Below are 19,769 nucleotides of genomic sequence, written 5' to 3'. Positions count from 1 at the left end.
GGGGAAAGGAGATAGCAAGGAGCACAAAGCTAAAAGGCACTTCAGACACCATCTAATCCAACCCTTTCACTTTACAGATGAGAAAAACAGAGCTCTTGTGAACTTGAGTGATTTGCCCAAGATGGCATAGGGAATAAACCCCAAAGGTAGAATATAAACACAAATCCTTAGACTTCAGGACCTGTGTCTCCCCAATAGGAGAATGGATATGGGAGAAGAGAAGGAACATGGGATCACAAACTCAAGATACCTCAAAACTGAAGAGGTTCATAGATTTGGACCTGGAAAGGACCTTAGAGGCCATCTAGTACAATGCCTTCATTTTCTAGGTGAGGAAACTGAGTCAAAGAGGATCTACTTAAGGTCACAGATGCAGTATGTGGTAGAAGCAGTATTTGAACCAGATTCTCTGATTTTTATGCTTTTCCAGGTCATTGAGTCCAGTTCTCTAAAGACTAAGAATATAAATGAAAAAAAAAAAAAAAGAAAGTTTCTAGATTAAAAAGTAAGAGACTGTGTGATTTAACATTGAATACCACAAGAGTGGTATTTGGCATACTGACACACACACTCACACTCACACATACACACATATGTGCACTGGACTCACACATATACACATGCCTAGCACATGTACCCACCCATATGTGCACACATTCATCCACACATATGTATGCACATACACATGTATGCACATACACATAAAAATTAGGAACACCCATATAAGACATCATAGCTTCTTTCCTACTTGAGATTCAAAAGAAAGATCCTAGGGAACTGTACTTCTATTTGAAAACCATATTGGTTGTGAGCCATTTGGCTACATGCCTTGCCCAGCTGTGAGTCAGCAGGCCCTGTAACTTCCTGTCAGCAACTCCAGGCATCGTTTTCAAACATCAGCATAGAGGGCTCATGCTGAACATCAAAGGCCAACTGATCCAACTCTGCCCTCGACATGGATCCCCTCCACCATCACTCATTCAGCCTCTGCTTGAAGACCTCTTAAAGTGTATATTTCACATAGGGACAGCTCTAGTGATTAGGAAGCTCTCCCCACCACAAACTTCAGCCCAACTCTACCACTTCCCCCAAGACTCTTGGTTCTGCCCACTGGGCCATGAAGAATAAGATTAGCCCATTCCTCAAAGACAGTCCTTCAAATGCTTGCAGACAGCTCCCATGGACCCCTCCTGACTTGACTTCTTCAGATCAAAACATCCCCAACCCCTTTGATATTGGTTCTCATTCAACATCATCTCATGGCCCCACTCACCCTCCTCCTCTGGACACTCCCCAAACCCCAAAATGTTGTCTGGTCAGAGCAGATGGGTCAATGGGATCATTGTCATTCACATACCATGAAAAGTATGGTGAAGACCCAGGGATCTGATCCCAGGTTCTCTGAATTCAATCCTAATGCTCTTTATTTAATATCTCTGGTTTTTCATTAGGAATTGTCATTAGGAATCAATTATCATGTTGGATTACTCTGCATTAATTTCCTCAAGGCCTACCATGGTATGAGGAGTCATTTGTCCCAATAAGAAAGGTCCCAGGATTTAGGACTTGAGAAGTTTCTTGGTCTAATGTGAGCTGCCTTTCTTCCTCTTGAATAATTGTCATGGCATCCATTCAATGGAATTTCTCATTACTATTCATGGGACTGCCCAAAGTTGATTTCTCCTCAACTCAGTCATATCTTTCAGTATTACTTATGTATTGTTCTTGATCTTATCATGGAGACAGTTTTCAGAAATATCTCAAATTTATTATATTCAGCATAAGCTGGCTGAACTCCCTCTAAGAATATTTTACATTGCTAAAATATTTTACATTACAATGCAATTATTTAATTAAGCAAAGAAATCATGAGAAACATAAACATAATAAAATTTAACACATATTCTTTGATATCAATTATTTTCTCTACTTTCTAATAAAAATATAACCTGGAAAAGCAAAGATTTATTGTTTCTTCCATTTAGAAAGTGAACTTTTTGAAAAGAGGTACTGACTTAATTTTTCTAGTGGTCTCCCTTGTGATTAGCACACTACTTGGCCCATATTAAGTGCTTAATAATACTTTTTCATTCAATCAAAAGTGGAATGGACTACTTGGGAAGATGAATTCCCCATCATTGGAGGTCTTCAAAGAAAGATTGCATGGTAATTTAGAATCTTATTAAGACAGGATTCTAATTTGGATAAAGATTGGACTAACTGGTCTCTAAGTCTTTTTCTGTTAACATTCCAATTTCTCTCATGGAAGGAAAGTCTGTATGACCTGCAAAGGACTTTGTCTTTCCAGTAAGACCAATATTTTCTGGACAAGTTGTTTAAAATGTTTTGGGTTATTTCCTTTTACTTTGCAAAACCTACTTTCATAGATAATGCAAACATAATAAACTCCTGCCTAATCCATTTACATAATTTTCCAATTAGGAAAACATTGCTTGTGTTGACCATCCTGCCTGTCATAAGTGCAGCAAGAGAGGGACTCTTTGAAAAAAAGTTATTTAAATCTACAACATTTAAATTAATAATTGTAAAATATGAAAATAAAGTTGGTCATTCCCATTTTGCACCAATGCCATAATACCTAAAGGGTATAATCTTATTTTTCCTTTAATTTCAATTTATAATACAAAGGAATAGTTTCTTTGTGCTACAAGAAATCTTGAGACCATCTTGTTCAGCCACTCACTTTTCAGGTGTGAACACTGAAGTAGACCACAGCACCACAACCAAATGGTATGAAGTCCACACTGGCCAAAAAAATCAAGAGGGAGCCATACAAGGAAGGCTAGGCAACTATGCCTCCCAGAAGTTTTGATGCTAAAGAAATTGTTTTTGTCTTTCAAAGCCCTATTTTAAGAAGAAGAATTTGGGACTTCTTACCTTACAAAGGCACTCAGATGTCAAAAATCCCACAGTGAAGTAAGCCACCTAATGTAATTCATCTGTCCTCCACTTTGACAAGCAACTAATTCTTTACAATCAGGCCCAATCTTTAAGTAGATTTCAGTTTCAAGGATAAATATTTTTCTTTTTAAATTAATTTTATAATTATAATTTTTTGACAGTACATATGCATGGGTAATTTTTTACAACATTATCCCTTGTATTCATTTTTCCAAATTATCCCCTCCTTCCTTTTACTCCCTCCCATAGATGACAGGCAATCCCATACATATTAGATGTGTTACAGTATAAAGGATAAAAATTTTCAAGGTTCTTGTCATTTTTTCTACTTTCACTAATCATGCTTGGTAGAACTATGATAGAAAGATCTATTCACAATAATTCATATCCAAAAAGCCAACCATTAACAAATAAAGTTTTCTTGATCTGAAGCTATATAGTATCACACTGAACTCCAAAAATTCTAGGCATCATCCCATGATACTGAGGGGCTATGTTGACTTACAACTTTTCCAGGGAGGAATCTGCTCTGTTACTGGCTTTACTTCTAACTTAGAGATAACCCATAAAATCCATTCATTCAGTGATGTCCAGAGAGGTATACATACCTTGGGTGACAATCGTTGGGGGCTGCAACACAATTGTTCTTTGGGCCACTCCAACAATGTAGGGCAGTAAGTATTCTCGTAAGTCGCCAAGGCTACGAAATTCCGGGGTGGTAAACACGAAATTTTCATCGGTAGCAATGTTCTGGAGCTCTGCCCTGTCGGCACCCTGAGCCCCAAGGCCAAATGAAAATATACTAGCTTGCTTCAAGGCTACCACCCCATCTCTAATATCATCACTAGACTGTGAGCCACTGATGAGCACTAACACCTGTGGAACCCCTTCCTCCACTCTGCTGCCTCCTCCCTGGGTGAAGTGGTTCTCTACCACAAAGTCCAGGGCAGCCCCCACATTCGTCTCCTCACCACCAATGATCCTAAGAGCCTTCACCGCATCCAGAATATCAGCTTTTGTGGAGTAGCTATTCAAATAGAAGGCAGTTCTGGGCTCATTGCTATACTGCACTACCCCAACTTGGATCTGCCGAGCTCCAATGGAAAGTCTCTCAAGGAAATTTACAAGGAAATCTCGAATGGCTGCAAAATGGACACTTCCAGTCTTGTCTGATCCATCAATAAGGAAAATAAGGTCAGCAGATTCTTGTGCTTTAAAAGAGAGAAATGCAAAATGTGAAAGCGTTAAAAATGAGTGATTCCATGCAGTCACAAAGCATTCTGACATGTTTCTTTGGAAACCAATAAGAAACACGGATAAGGGAAAAACACACCACATGTTGAATGAGAAATGTGCAAATCTTCTTTAGTTCTGCATTCTGGTTGGATAAGAGGCACCTGGTCAAACTCTGTCTTAGTAAGACTTTCATTTCTGACCTTATTTTGATCAGAAAATCCCATAGTTAGGAGTGCTAAATATTTCTGGAGACTTCGGTCATGTATTTTTAGAAATTAATTTGAAATGGAATCTGCATAGCATTAACCAATAGAGAGCACATCCCTGGTACATAGTAGGCATTTAATAAATGCTCATCGGTTGGTTGGCAGAAAGGGAAAGCAACTAAAATAAAAATATGGCTTATGGTCCAAGAATGTATTAGGGGAAAAAACAATAAAACAGTCCTGCAACTTTTCCATTTTCAATTATGAAGACTGTTTGCAGCCCAAATTTATGACTGTGAGATCATGCTCCCTGATTTGCAGATTCATCAGCTTTTACCCATCTTTGGCATGATATGCTTTGTCCTTACTGGAAAAGTTAATTTAATTTTTAAATGGTAAAATACACCAAATTCACTTTTATGAATATGATAGGAGAGAAACTAAAGCAGTGAAGACCAAATGTCTTAAAATTCATAATTCAGCTTAGTTTGGCTTGTTGACTGCCATGATGAGTCCTCATATTCAACCCAATTGCAAGCCTTGAATTTCTTAGAGGTTTTAACACAATTCTTGCCTCTATCCAGTCATGTAATGCAGAACAATGTTAAACAGGGTGATATGAAACCAGTCATGACATAATTATCCAACCTTATTCATTTTTAGGGACAACCCTAATTTGATCACATGGTGAGAGGATATACCTAGAATAAAACCTTAGGTAGTAGTTAGCTATTGCTGACTAATTATGGGAATGGAGAAATCACTACCAAGCTATCTATTCTTCTAAATATAATGTACAAGTAGCTTTCCTTCCATTGCTAAAAATGTGAGTCACTGGAAATCATGAAAGTTAGAATAGCTCTCTTAAAATCTACGAAACATGATGAATTTATTCAAAGATTCTCTAGAAAGAATCATGGCTACATTAATATGGGATTTCTAGATTCAGTAGAAAGTCAACTTATTTATTTTAACTGCCTAATCAGACCATAAAAGGGTACTACACACACACACACACACACACACACACACACACACACACACACACATAAACACATCATATAGAATTTTAATGTAATTTCATGAATATTGCTTCATACTTTTTAAAAATATGGAACAAAAATAAGGGTTCTTTCTCATTATATTTAAATATGGAGATACTAATAGTAAATCAGTCCTTTCTAATTTTAAAATCTTACTATTTGCTTGACAATTAATTATAGGATGTTTCTTTCTGGAAGTTGGGGACTAAATGCTCTAAAATCTTCTTCTTTACCCTGATATATACACAATATGTGTTCATTCATTATGGCTACAGACTGGTACTTGAACTAATATCCATTTGGTCCTAGAACTATGAGTCAACAGGGCAGGATGCATAGAGGTCTGACCTTAGAATCACTAAGACCCAAGTTCAAGTTCTGCCAGACTTACTAACTATATGAACACGGGCAAATCACTTAATCTTAAACTTCCCTGAATCAAGTCTTTAAGATTCTCAATCTTCATGAGTGGTAGGACTATCCATACCAAGGGATCCCTCTAATGATAATACCACAGGTCTCAGCCAATAACCATTTACAAAAATACCCCCCAATTTTTTTAAAAAGTAACTTATTAATGGGGCCGCTAGGTGGCGCAGTGGATAGAGCACCAGCCTTGAATTCAGGAGGACCCGAGTTCAAATCTGGTCTCAGACACTTAACACTTCCCAGATGTGTGACCTTGGGCAAGTCACTTAACCCCAGCCTCAGGGGAAAAAAAACTTATTAAAATGGACATTAGTCCAATCCAGATCTTTAGCCCTGTTAGCAAATCCATTCATTAGGATGCAGATGGTAGTTCTATTGATAAAGATAGTAAAAAAAATCTTAAGCTTTCCTGAAAGTTATCCCTCTGAAAAAAAAGGAATTTTTGTATCTGGTAGAGACAAACTCCATTGGAATTGTAGCTGCAAGATCTGAAACCCAAGCTTAAGCAAACAAGTAAATATAATACACAAAGAAAGGGTTAGGATAACTCATCTTTCAGAGGAAGTTTATAAAGATGATAAAAATATGGGTTGATGTGCAGTATATAGGTAAATCATATAAATCTTATACAGCTACAAATCCCTTCTTAAATAACTGTATTTTCTGTAATTTATCAGTAAATCTCCACAAAGCCTGATTTATGAAACAAGGTCAGTGTTATGGGCTTTCGAGTGTTCACCTTTAGGGTTTCTAGATCTGGGGAAAAAAAGCCCTATCTGAAACCCTTGGTCTGCTGCTTCTTCCAAGGTTGACCATGGACAGGTCATCTCTTAAGCCTCTTCATCTGTACCATAAGAATGACCTAGATATCTTCCACCTCTCAATCATACAGTGCAACCACACAACATCACATTCTCTCTTGAGGGACACACTTTCAGATAAAAAATTTTAAAAGTGAAAGGTACCCTTAGGGAAATCTCTTCAACTCATACATTTGTTCATTCTTTAAGAAAAAATATACTAAGCCCTTCCTAAATTGGGGCAGGTCCTAGGGAAATGTTGGATAATTTGTCATCACCGTCAAAACCATAGTACTCACGTACACAATGATGGAACATGGGCTAGAAAACAACTCAGCATGCTGGTTAGGCAAGGGAGCCAGAATGTCCCAGGAACCCTAGCTAGCTCACGTTCCTTAACCAGAGAGAAGGCGAATGGGACTCCAGAAGGGCAATGGGACTTCAGAAGGTCTTTGCTCTCTCAAAAAGTCCAAGGAGGAAAATGGGGCCTTTTCTCCTTTCTTGGCTCCCGGTTTATAATGTCCATGGCATTTTAAAGTGAAAGGGTTACAGGCAAGCTTCATGGAATCATTAACCACCAAGAAAAGTTAATGCTTTCCTGGTATCCCAAATTGGCAGCTTTTCTTACATCCATAGCACAAATAATTCTCTTATTTAGAAAGTAAAGGAACATTTATGTTTTCTGTGCAAAAGACACAATTGTTAATGCATTTTCATCTTTTGTTTCAAAGTTTCTTTGTCATGAAAAGCAAACCCATTTTTAAGTGAGAAGTGTGCTTTAGCAAGCAATACTCTTTTAGTATAAAGAACATTTCATGATTTTTTTTGTTTGTTTAAGACAGATCATCCTAGCAGGAATTGGGGCAGTTAGAGTCTACTTTGGGGCAAATTGAGGACAGTAGACAATAGAGAGGCTGGATAACTAATACATAATCAACCAGAAGAGTGACAGAGGGGAGGAGGTAAAAATGACTGCTAATTAATAAATCACCAGATTTTTGTCCTATTGAATAACCTTATAAAAACATTTAAAATGAAGCAAAGTGACAATTTAAAACCATGGAGCATGCAGTGAGAAGTGGTGACTCAGTGGATGTCCAAAGCAAGGTTAATTAGAAGAGAAACAACAGAGAGGCTGAATGAACATGGGTGATGCTTGTGCTTCAGCTTGCTTAGAAGGCAGAGATGTTTTCCTGGGCATAAAAACAAAGGTTTCATGGTCAGAAGTCAGGTCTGTGCAGACAGAGCTGACAAACACTCCCTTGGGAAGCTATAGGGTGGCCGAAGCCTTTTACGCATTTCTAAATACAACCTGATCAACTGTTTTTCTTTAATTTGGCAAAATAGAGTCAACCAAAGTCTCCCCATTTCCCTATAGATGCCCTTCTTGGATGTTCTTATTCACTTTGTCACTTTCTGCAATGGGGCATTTTAAGGAAGATTTCAGATAGTTGGGTGATAAATACTGAGAGGAAGCAGTTGATGTCTCCTGCCTCTGGATAATGAACATTCAGACACTTTTATTTCTCCTGACATTTAGATAGTGATGAAGTCTATGCTATACTAGGTTTGGAAGGAAGTCTACACTCCCTTGCAAACACTACCACCAAAGACTGGCTAAATAACCACAGAAGATGCTATTACTATACATACTAATTAATGATTCTCTTGACCATGCTAATAAGCCCCATGTAGAGTCATCCCCACTGTAGAGAAGGATCTTTCCCCAAAATTGCAGATTGCATCAGAAGCTCAGTTAAATGAGGTTCCAACCTTCCCTCTTACAGTAATCTCTCCTAGCTCAGTCCTGAAGGTTCAATGAACTACTCAGCTCTGCACCACAATGGTGCCCACATGGACACAAATTCCTCCCAGTGTCTAGCCTTAGCATCTAGGGAAGGGGAAGAAAGAGAGAATTGGGGCTCCATTTATTCTGGAGGAGACGCTTGAAGCCCCAAGTCCTTTCCCTCACCTCTTACAATCTCTGCCCTTCCTCCATCCAAAAAGCTGCCCTTCCCATGTCAACCTCACCCCTTCTCCGTCTTACTCATTTCTGCCAAGCTCAAACCTCCATTTGTATCTGAAGTTTTTCAATCTTCCCTCACCCACAAAGAAAGTGGAGATGCCTAATTAGGGCAGAGCCATGGCATTTCCAGCCTAAAGCTGTCTGTCTCTCAAGAAAAGAATGTCCCAGAAGAGAATTATATTCTTACTGTGAAGTCAATGAGCAAATAATAAAGACCCCAAGAATACTGGTGGAAGCCTGTTTAGACCCAGGAGGCTGGGACCCAGATCCTAGTCAAGGCTTTTCCACACCCCTGAGCACAGGGTCCATCTCTTTGGACCCCAGTAGTAGCAACTGAAATGAGGCAGCCAAGGGGCTGATTTCCAAGGGCCCTGAGGTGGGTTGGGGGCTTTTACAATTTAGGATAAAGAAGGGTGGGCTTCCCCAGGCTGATGGCTTTTCTTTAGGCAGGAAACTTTCTGGGAAGTGAAAGGGATCTGCACACTCAGGAGAAGCTGAATGGCAAAAGTCAGAAGAAAAGAATTGTTTTGTTAACTCTTCCTGATCATTTTTTTAAAGGGGGGACAGGGAGGGAAGGAGCTGAAATTTCTTTCTTTGGTAGTGCAAACTTTCAAGGCCAAAGTTGATGAAAAGAATATTTAAATTGGAGTCAGGAAAACTTCTGTCTCAAATCCTGTCTCAGACCCTTACTAGCTATGTGACTCTAACCAAGTCATTTTACCTCACTTTCCTTATCCATACTTCATGGCCATGAAGGTCCCTTCCAGCTCTAAATCTATGATCTTCAGTCACTTAACCCTCTGAGACTCAGTCTCCTCATCTGTAAAATGAGACATTTAAACTCAATGGCCTCTGATATCTCTTACAGCTTTAACTCTGTGGCTCAGGCTAATCTAGTTTTCTCCCAGTGTTCTTGGCCTTTGAGAAGAAACTGCTGAAAAATGCTCAGAACCTTTGTTTTTAAACCTGTGAAGATTCATCATCTGTCCCCCTAGGTCAGAGGTTCTTAACCCAGGGTCCATGAATATAAGAGGGTTTTAATGTTTTAACAACAATTTCAATAGGATTCATTTCCTTTGTAATTCTACACATTTTCATTTCTGCTTTTAAAATTCATTATTCTGAAAAGGGACCATGGGCTTCTGCAGACTATAAAAAAGGTTAAGAACCCCTGCTCTAGGTCAAGTTTCTTCCATGGAGCAGGGCCAATCACGGCTGGCAGGACCTTGGCGCCGGCCAGAAAGCTCAACCCAGCTGTGGCTAGAAGCTGCCGCCAAACTTAACGCCAAGCAAAGGGAGCAAGGCGCAGATACAGCTTGGTGCTGGGAGCATTCGTTACCTGTGATGTCTTTGGGTATCTCTGGAGCCCCAGCAATGTCCCCAACCATGGAGGAATGGACACAGGCCACTAAGTTGCCTACTATGTCATGAAGGGCAGTAAAATTCTCTAGGTTGAAAACATGCAAATCAAGGGGTTCACTGGCCATCTCCTGCAGCTCGCCTTCCTCTGCATCCTGCACACCAATGGCAAACACGTCCACGGCGGCAGCAGATTTAAGCTCTGCCGAAGGCCCGGCCACATCATCCTGGGATCGTCCATCGGTTAATACTATGATAACCTGGGGGACACCATCGCTCGCTCGGCTCCCGGCAGCCGGAGTCAAATGGTTCCGTATCACGTACTGTAAGCCTTTGCCAGTCTTGCTGTCTCCCCCCAGGTAAGTCATGTTCGAAATATGGGACAGGACCTCTTGGTTAGTACTGTACGTATTTAGCAGGAACTCAGTATGTGGGTTTCCATTGAACTGGACCAGAGCAAAACGAAAATCATTTCCTCCCACAGCTAAAGTTTTTATAACATCATAGAGAAACTCCCGAACTAGTTGGAAATGTTCTTTGCCAATGCTCCAAGAGGAATCCACTAGAAATATTATATCTGCAGCGGCACTCATTTTGACAGCTTTAAAAAAAGACATTTTTATGAAGTTAATTTCTACCCATCCAAACTCTCCATCATCTGCCTTCAGCTCTACTACGCCATGGCTGAATGACTAATAGTTCTGTTACAAGATGTCCAGGAGGAAAAGGGAGACCATAAGATTTTACGATCTATGCTTCGCCATGGCTGCATGACTAATATTTCTATCACAACATGTACAGAAGGAAAAGGGAGACCATCTTTTAGTGGTCCAGCATCAAGCCTTACTTACCCACCAAAACAAAGATCCCATTGTCATGGCGGACAGGCCATTTCACACAGACAACTTCCTTTGATGGTTACCTAAATTCATTGTGCAAAATGGGTCCCGGACTAGCCATAAGCATATAGAATGAAGAGAAATATTTCCTATTTTCCTAAAATTCTTTGTCACCATGTGGTTATTTTGCCATGTAATGTCACCTCAAAGATTTATCTTAGACATGGAGTCCAACCTGAAGGGCTCTCTGAACACAGATAACCAACAATCCTGTGTTGATATGATTTATCAGTCACACTTACTCAATAATACCTTGATAGGAAAACAACAATGAGAATTCAGTCAGCTGAGAGAATAATGCCATCGTTCTATGGGATTTGAATTGTTTCATGGAACTTTCGAGTGTGTGTACTTCTTCTCTTTCTGGGACATTTGGATATGCCGGTTGGCATCATGGTAAGGGGACAAGACAACACATTATCAAGTCTTAGTGAGGAGGGCAGCCCCCAAGTTAAAAGTTAAAAGGTCTGAGACCAGAGTAGGTGGACTCTCCAGAGAGGAACAATCCTTTGGATCATATTGGGAAAGGCAGCCACTAGACAGGCCCAGTCTCATTGGACTTCTACCCTAGGTGCCAATGAGCATTTCCACTCCAAGGAAAAGAAGTACAGACCTTCAAAGGTTCATCTCCCTGGTGAGCTCATCAAATTGATCTGGGGTAAGAGAGAAGATGCCCCTGATCAATCCTCGTGCTCATTTCCTTTATGTTCACAAAGAAAAATCCCATTTCCTGAGTAGAGAAGTAGTATCTAAATGAAAGGAACAACCTGTAAACAATGGTTTTTCAAGCAGCTCATGCAGCCTTCACTTTGGCCAAAACAGTTACAGAAGTTTCTAAATAAGAGTAAACAAACCCCCATTCATCTTGTTCTGAAAAATTAAAATAACAAAATTTTAAATCAGGAATTCCCGGGTCTTACCCTCTTGAGCATCAGTCACCCTGGAACCTGAGACTAAAAGGCAGAATATTGCCAGTAAGGGCAAATGTCGATGCTTCCTCATTTTGTTTTCGTCAAAGCACCAGCTATCGGACCTGAGGAGAAAGATGGAAAACATACTGGTCAATTTCCATTCTCTTTCCTGCTATCTTAGAATTATGGTTCCCATTTTGGCTTTGTTCTTCAGACCTTCTTTTACTTCCAAGGCAATGCTATGACCCAGGGAACTAAGAGACCATGTCACAGATCCAGAAGAAGGTACTCTGCTATATTTCACAGGTGATGGAGCTTTCTATGACTGATGGTCATCCATCACTTTAGCAGACTATCTATGTTTTCAAGGGAAATTTGAATCCATCCACTCATCTGGTCTTCACGGCAACACCATGACATAGGTGTTATTATTCCCATTTTCTACATGAGAAGACTGAGGCCCAGGGAAGCTAAGTGACTTACCCAAAATAAGAGCATCTAGAACTATATAGGGACCTCAGAGGTGCAGTAGATCACTGCCTTCAATTTACAGATGAAAAAAATAGAGGGTAATGGTGATAAAGTGACTCACCAAGACATATAGCTTCCGGTAATGATAGTGGTAAGAGAAAGAGGAGGAGGAAGTGGAGGAGGAGGAGTGGAGTAATAAGAGATGTTTATTCTTCATTCTTGAAGAGGATCATGACATCAAGGAGACAGTGTAGCATGGCAGAAGGGGAGTAGAAGTGGTGGTGATAATGATGGTGGTGATGATGGTAGTAGTAATAGTAGTAGTAGTAGTAGTAGAAGTAGTAGTAGTAGTAGTAGTAGTAGTAGTAGTAGTAGTAGTAATAGTAGTAGTAGTAGTAGTAGTAGTAGTAGTAGTAGTAGTAGTGAGGCAAGATGGTATGGTGGATAAACAAAGAAAAAATCTGAGCATTATGTACCTTTTAGAAGTTTATGGTCTGCTGTGAGTACAGCATCATCCAGGAGCAAAGCTTTGAATCTGGAATTTGAGCTCCAAGATTCAAATCTTGGTTCTGCCACTTCCCCCATATGATAAGTCCATTCCCTTTTAAGGTTATGAGTGTCTTTTTTTGTAAAATTCCACCTGTGAATCTATAATCTATAATCCAATCTATGGCCCAATAAGAATTAAGAATTATGTATTTCTCCATGTCCTCACCAAACTAGAAAATATATTAATTATACACCCACTGAGCCTGGTCTTTAGTCCTCAGGAAGAAGGAATCAGGCAAAGAACAGCTTTATTTGCAACAGTTGATTCCCACCTTCTCCAATTTCCCAATTGTGGTCTCCTCAGCTAAGTTTTTGAATCCCTTAGATAAACAGCTCAAGGGATCGATTTCCCTTTGAGTACTTAGGATCTGAGACATTGGAAATTCCTGTTCCCAAGAGAAGGCAGAAGACTTCCTCTCAACGGGCAATTTATAGTCAAGGAGATAGAGAATAATTACTACTCTAGGGCTCAGATCCATTCTTCCACAAAGCACCTGTAGTGTCCTTTATTCAGTGGTTTTAGATGCCCCCAATGCTTGTCTCCACAGAGGCAGAGAATTTGATACCTGGATGGGACCTTGGGAATCATCCTGGACAACATAGTAGATCAAGCTCAGGAAGACCTGAATTCAAATCCAGCCTCGGACACTTGCTAGCCATGTGACCCTGGTCAAGTTACTTTACATCTTTCAGCCTCGATTTCCTTATCTATAAAATGTGAATAATCACAGCACCTGTTGTTGGGATCAAAGGAAATAATGTGAACTCCTCGAGGGTGGACAATGTTTCCCATTTGTCCTCTTATACCCAGTACCTAAATGCTTGTTAAATTCATCTGGGTTGATTAATGTGTTAAAAGTGCTTTGCCCACCATCGAGCACTATAAAAATGTCAACTCTTATTTATTTTTCTACATGGGGAAAATGGCAGTGATGCTTAGAGAAGTGGTAATAATGGATGACATTTACATCATGTTTTATTGTTGACAAAGTGATTTATATACATTATCTCATTTTTTTCTCCATAATAGCAATAGCAAAGTAGAATATATAAGGTATGTTCTATGGTACCATTTTGCTCACTTGAAACTGAAGCACAAGTTGTGACATCACTCTTCCAGACAAGATATTGGCTCTTCTTCCTAATTCCTGTCTTCCACAAATTCACCAGGCATGGCATTTTGATACCTCCAGCCAAATCATATAAAAAAGGAGACCAGAACAGGACCAAGGACAGATCCCTAGGGTATTCTACTAGAGACAATCAGGAAGCAAAGATCTTAACTTGGGTGGTTTCAGGACAATCTGTGAACTTGGTTCTTTATTTGCACTAACTTCTCATTGAAATTTAACATTTACTTTCATTACAATATTTTTAAAGAAATAGTTCTTATGTCCAAAGGGATATCAAATTGTGCATACCCTTTGGTCTCTTCTAGGTCTGTATCCCAAAGAGATCATAAGATAATGGAAATGATCCATACTTGCAAAAACATTTGTAGCAGCCCTTTTTATAGTGGCAAGGAACTGGAAACTGAGTGGATGCCCTGAGTGGACACCTATCAGTCTAGAAATGACTAAGTTATGGTATATTAAAATTAAGGAATATAATTGTTCTATAAGAAATGAGAGCAGGCTGATTTCAGAAAAGCCTAGAAAGATTTTCATGAACTGATGCTGAGTGAAGTGAGCAGAACCAAGAGAATATTATGTGAAGATCAACATGGACTTAGCTGTTTTCAACAATGAGGTGATTCTGACAATTTCAATAGACTTGTGATGGAAAGAGCCATCTGCATCCAGAGGGAGAACTTATGAAGATTGAATATGGATCAAAGCATAGTATTTTCATCTTTTTGTTATTATTGTTGTTTGCTTACTTGCTTTTTTCTTTCTCCTGTTTTCCCCTTTTGATATGACTTTTCTTGCCAACATGACAAATATAGAAGAATTAGAAGAATTAGAATTAGAATTAGAATTATTTAGAAGAATTGCACATATCAGATTGTTTGCTGTCTGAGAGAAGTGATGAAGAGAGAAAAAAATTTGGAATACAAGGTTTTGCAAAGATGAATGTTGAACATTGTCTTTGCATGTATTTGGAAAAATAAAATACTATTTAAAATAGAAAATAGTTTTAAATAATATGATTCTGAGAAAAGATCCAAAGGCTTCACCAGACTGCCAAGTCTGATGGTAACCCCCGCCCCACGATACACACACACACACACACACACACACACACACACACACATATAAAATAACTAACAACAGAATTAGAAGCAAAGATGTGGTAATTCTGGAGACACAGAATTGTTGACAGGACAATAATATATGTTACCTGATAATTGTACCCCAGAGGTAAAGACACATTGAATTCATCTGCATCTATGGTAGAGGATTAGAGTGATACCCCAGAGGCTCCTCTGTCCATAGCCCCTCTGTCATCCAAGATACAACTACCACCTTTTTCTTGGATTGTAGATCTCAAGCTCTTTAAGAGTAGAAATGGCTTCATTCTTTGTCTTGGTAGGCCTAAGAACTTGGCAATGTCTGGCACAAAAATGTTTATTTATTGATTGGCAAATAAAAATAATAATAACAGGTGATCTTTCTGTATACCTTTAAGACTTTCAAAGTGCCTTACAAGTATTATCTCACAACAATCCTGCAAGGAAGGTCCTATTATTACTTCCATTTTATTGATGAGAAAATTAAGCCTTGAAAGAGGTTAAGTTACTTTCCCAAGATAACATAGCTAGTGAACATTACTAGTCCTTCTTCATTCTTAGTCTTCCTGACTATCTCTTCCATGATGCCTCTTGGACAATTCTGGTTTCAAGGTCTATCTCTGACATTTACTTACTTACTTACTTACTTACTATGGACAACTACAATCCTAGCTACTTTCCTTGTTCTCTGTAACCACTGAGTTCTTCTCTCTTCCTCTTTTTCTAATGAATTCATATGTAGTGTACAACTACAAAGATCAGCCTAAGTTCCAGCCCCTCTGTGAGTCCTTCTCTCATACTAATCCAGTCAGTAATGACCTATTTTCTTCCTCATATATTAAAGGACATTTTACTACAACCAAGCTATAGTCAACATATGATATTGTGTCTAATAGTTCCTATTTTTATCTCATCCTTTTACTAATCTCAAACTCCATGAGGATAGGAAGCAGAGTTGTATCTTATCAAAATCTTTAATTTCTACTAATGTCTAGGATCATCTTCTGCATGCAGAAGGTGCTTGTTAAATGCTGATTTAACAAATGAATGAATAAATATTTTTCTTAAGTAGGGAGAAAAGAAAAAAGTCACAATTTCAATAAAAAGGAGAAGGAAAGAGAAGTGAAGACTAAACATATAAGAGTCAAAGTAGGGATGAACAAAATGGAGACCATGCCATAGGCACAAACAAAAGGAACACTTTGTGAAAACTTCCTATCATAACATTTAGGATGAAAATGAAACTTAGAAGTTATCTATTCTAATACCTACATTTTTATAGAGGAAAAAAATGAGCCCAGATAGGCAAAATTATTTTGTCACACAGCTAGCTACTCAGTGACAGATCTGGAATTCAAATCCAGGTCTTCCCACACCAATTCAATCCACGTCATGCTCTCCCCACACTGCATTGCCTCCCAAATTCCTTAAAAGGGAGAGCACAATCTAAGTTGAGCTTCAAAGAAGACTAGCATACCAGTGTGACTTTTTCTGGGAATAGTCCCAATAGCAAAGAGGGGAACTCTGCCATAATGCTGCTAATTGACCAATCATCCAAACTGCTCATTCTTTTCTGAAACAGAATGGCCAAAGCAATAACACAAGGATGTGAAATGAGAGGTCACAATATTTCCCTCAGTTTCTTCTAAACCAGTCTGAGATACAGATGGATTAAAGACCAACACTGTATGGAGGGAGTCTTCATCTTAAGACAGTTCAAAATAGAGCCATTTTCCTCTAGCTATAAGCAGAACAGAGTCTGGGACAGGAAAAGGTAACAGAGAACTGTGAATTCTGGCTAAAGAATGACTATGGCATATAGGAGTAAGGGCATCTCAGGGAAGCAAGGAAGCCCCATGGGCTACAAAAACAGTTTTACCTAGGTAAGAACTATTAAGACTTGACTCCAACAGCCAATAACGCAGGGTTAAAGGTGGAGAACCTGGAATTGTTACCATGGTCATCACTGAAACCAATAGAAATTATGGAAAGTGGCAGCCTAAAACAACAGAGAGAACATCACATTTCACATCAGAAGGCTCACTCTGCTATTTACCTAATTGAGTGAACTTGGACAAGGCAATTCCCTTTTAGACCTCAGTTTCCCCATCTATAAAATGAGGCAGTTGTACTCATTGGTTTCTCTTGTGCTTTCTAGCTCTAAATCTAAGATGCTAAGGAGCACATGCTATAGGACAATGAAGTAGCCAAAGGAATAAAATTTTAAAATGTAGCAATGTCATGGTTCAGGGGAATTCAGAATGTAAGAAATGCTTCTTGGTCTTGCTGGCTATTTTAGGACTTGACCTCCTCTTTCTCTCTCATTTTTGGCCTTAAGTAAGATCACTGCTTAATAGTTTGAAAATACATTAGCATATTGAAATTAATTCAAGCAATACTTAACCTAAGAAGGAAAAAAGGCAATATTCAGAAATTCATTGTTAAGGGCCCTTAGACAGGGGAAGAGGGGATCTTGGGTAGCTAACTCAGATGGAAAAAAGAATTAGACATACTCACTCTTAAGATATTCTCTTGGTATTTTCACTGGGAAAGTTTTTGAGGCTATAATTATAATAATACCAACTAACTCTTTTTATAAAATATTGAAAAGTTGTCAGTTCCATTTAGATTTAAAGGTAGGTAGGTAGATAGATAGATAGATAGATAGATCAATAAACAGATAGATGGAGGGATGTGTCTATATCTGTATATCTGTGTATCTGTGTGTGTGTGTGTGTGTGTGTGTGTGTGTGTGTGTGCATGAGTGTATAGATATGTATGTGTATGAATGCATGCCAGATCTGGCTGGAAGAAAATGCAATGATCTGAACGAAAAATGCAGAAAACTTGCATTCAAGTTATTCAAGGCCATATGCAAAGAATGTTGTGCTAATGATTCCCAGAAGTAGTCTCGGAAACTGTAAAAATGAAGTGAGGGAGGGGATAAGACCTTCCATTACTTTTCTACAAATGTCATTGGCTGGTTGAACAGTCATTTGGTGTTAGATCAGCCAAAAATGAAACCATCTTTGGTTTGGTGGGCAGTTTGGTGGTCCAAGTCAAGAAAACTCATCCCCATGAGTTCATTTTAGGGTCCCTTTCAGTAGGTGATCAATGAATTTTTTCAATGTCTATTTTACCCTCTGTTTCCAAAATGTCTGGGCAGTTCTCTTTGAAAATTTCCTCAAAAAATAGTGTCCAAGCTCTTTTTTCCTCACATTTTTCAGGGAGTGCGATTATTCTCAGATTGTCTCTCCTGGATCTGTTTTCCAGGTCTGTTGTCTTTCTAATAAGGTACTTGACATTCTTTTCAATTGTTTCATTTCTCTGGTTTTGCTTAACTACCTCTTGGTTTCTCCTTGAGTCATTCATTTCTACTTGTTCGAGTATCCCCATGAGTTCAAAAGAAGGGAAGTGACTTATCCATCTAGAGCATGTCTAAGGAAGGATTTGAACTCATCTTTTTGACCCCAAATCCAGAGTTCTATTCACCATGTCCACCAAGGAGCTATATGTCATATATGCAAATAATTTCACATACTTTAAAGCACTAAATAATGTCAGCCTCTACTAATTAAATCTCGCTAAAAGAGGGAGCAAAGCACCCCAAAAGTGATGATGTGCATGGATTCTAACACCATCTCTTCTACTGTCAATATGTGTGTCACTGGATGAGCCTTTTCTCTTCGCTGAGCCTCAGTTTTCCTATGTGTAAGATTAGGAGGTGTTACAGTACAGTGGGAAGAAAAAGGATGATCTCTGGAGTCTGAGCTCAACTCTCAATATTCTGGGCAAGTCCCATCACCATCCTGGGCCAATTAAATAAGAAGGTGAGCCTAGATGGCTTCTAAACCATTTCTTGTCCTCGGCCTTTCTTTCCCAGATGCAATTGCGGCAGAGAATCCCCTGGGGTAGAAGCCTAAGGTCTCCTTCCCCACCTCAGAGTGTGGCTGGATGGGAAACTGGGGTTTCCTCTGCAACTACATGTGGACAGAAGAAAAGAGCCTAGTTAATACTTAGAGAATTCATTTGACTTTCATGCTGGAACCCTTTGGCTTTTTTCTAAAAGGGAAGTTTTCTGCAGAGTTGGCAGACAACTCTTCCAGGGGAGCCTCCCCTGTGCCGGGCACAGTGAACCTCAATCCCATTCCACCTTGGGTTTCCACTCAAAAATAATGATAATTATTATTATTATAATTATAACAAAGCCCTAGTCTATGGGAATGGGTTTCTCTGCGAGTGACGTATCCACCTGATACAGATCAAGACTCGGGATTTTGGGGAACTGGCTCTCTAACAGCCAGTTCCAGGGGGCTCTTGGCTTCCTAGGTTTCCCTTCTTTGTTGGGTGGGGGTTGCAGGAGATGGACTAGACATGGATCCATCAGTATTTCACATGCTAGAGTCTACATTTGGGAAAGTGGGGCCAGAGATCTGGCGCAGGACCCAGCAACACCATTCAGCAAACAAGACCGAGTCAAGAGCATGTTCAGAGTGAGAATGAAGCAAGGAAATGTGGAGACTTTCTGAATCCTCCACCTGTCCCCCCTTACAGTCAGAGACACCACCAGCTCCTCCCCAGCAAAGTCTTCTTTCAAGACCCCAGACTCGTGGGCCCTCAATCTGGGAGGAAGCCACCCAGTCCTTCCTAGACCTAAGCAGACATCGCCAGTGGGGCTCATCCACCCT

At 39.4% G+C, this 19,769-nt stretch overlaps 1 protein-coding gene across 1 annotated transcript in view; it reads right to left on the bottom strand.

Annotated features, from left to right (window-relative positions):
* Positions 1-19,769, bottom strand: part of COL6A3 (collagen type VI alpha 3 chain) — an 84,738-nt gene that overhangs the window by 57,352 nt on the left and 7,617 nt on the right. Inside the window, 3 exon segments of the mRNA XM_074264410.1 lie at positions 3,531-4,133; positions 10,002-10,622; positions 11,841-11,953. Coding sequence (XP_074120511.1) covers positions 3,531-4,133; positions 10,002-10,622; positions 11,841-11,922 — 1,306 coding nt within the window. The 5' untranslated portion in view covers positions 11,923-11,953.

Source organism: Sminthopsis crassicaudata, chromosome 4 (assembly GCF_048593235.1).
Source record: "Sminthopsis crassicaudata isolate SCR6 chromosome 4, ASM4859323v1, whole genome shotgun sequence".
Classification (NCBI taxonomy): domain Eukaryota; kingdom Metazoa; phylum Chordata; class Mammalia; order Dasyuromorphia; family Dasyuridae; genus Sminthopsis; species Sminthopsis crassicaudata.
The sequence above is the reverse complement of the archived record's forward strand: the minus strand, read 5'-3'. Positions and strand labels throughout refer to the sequence as shown.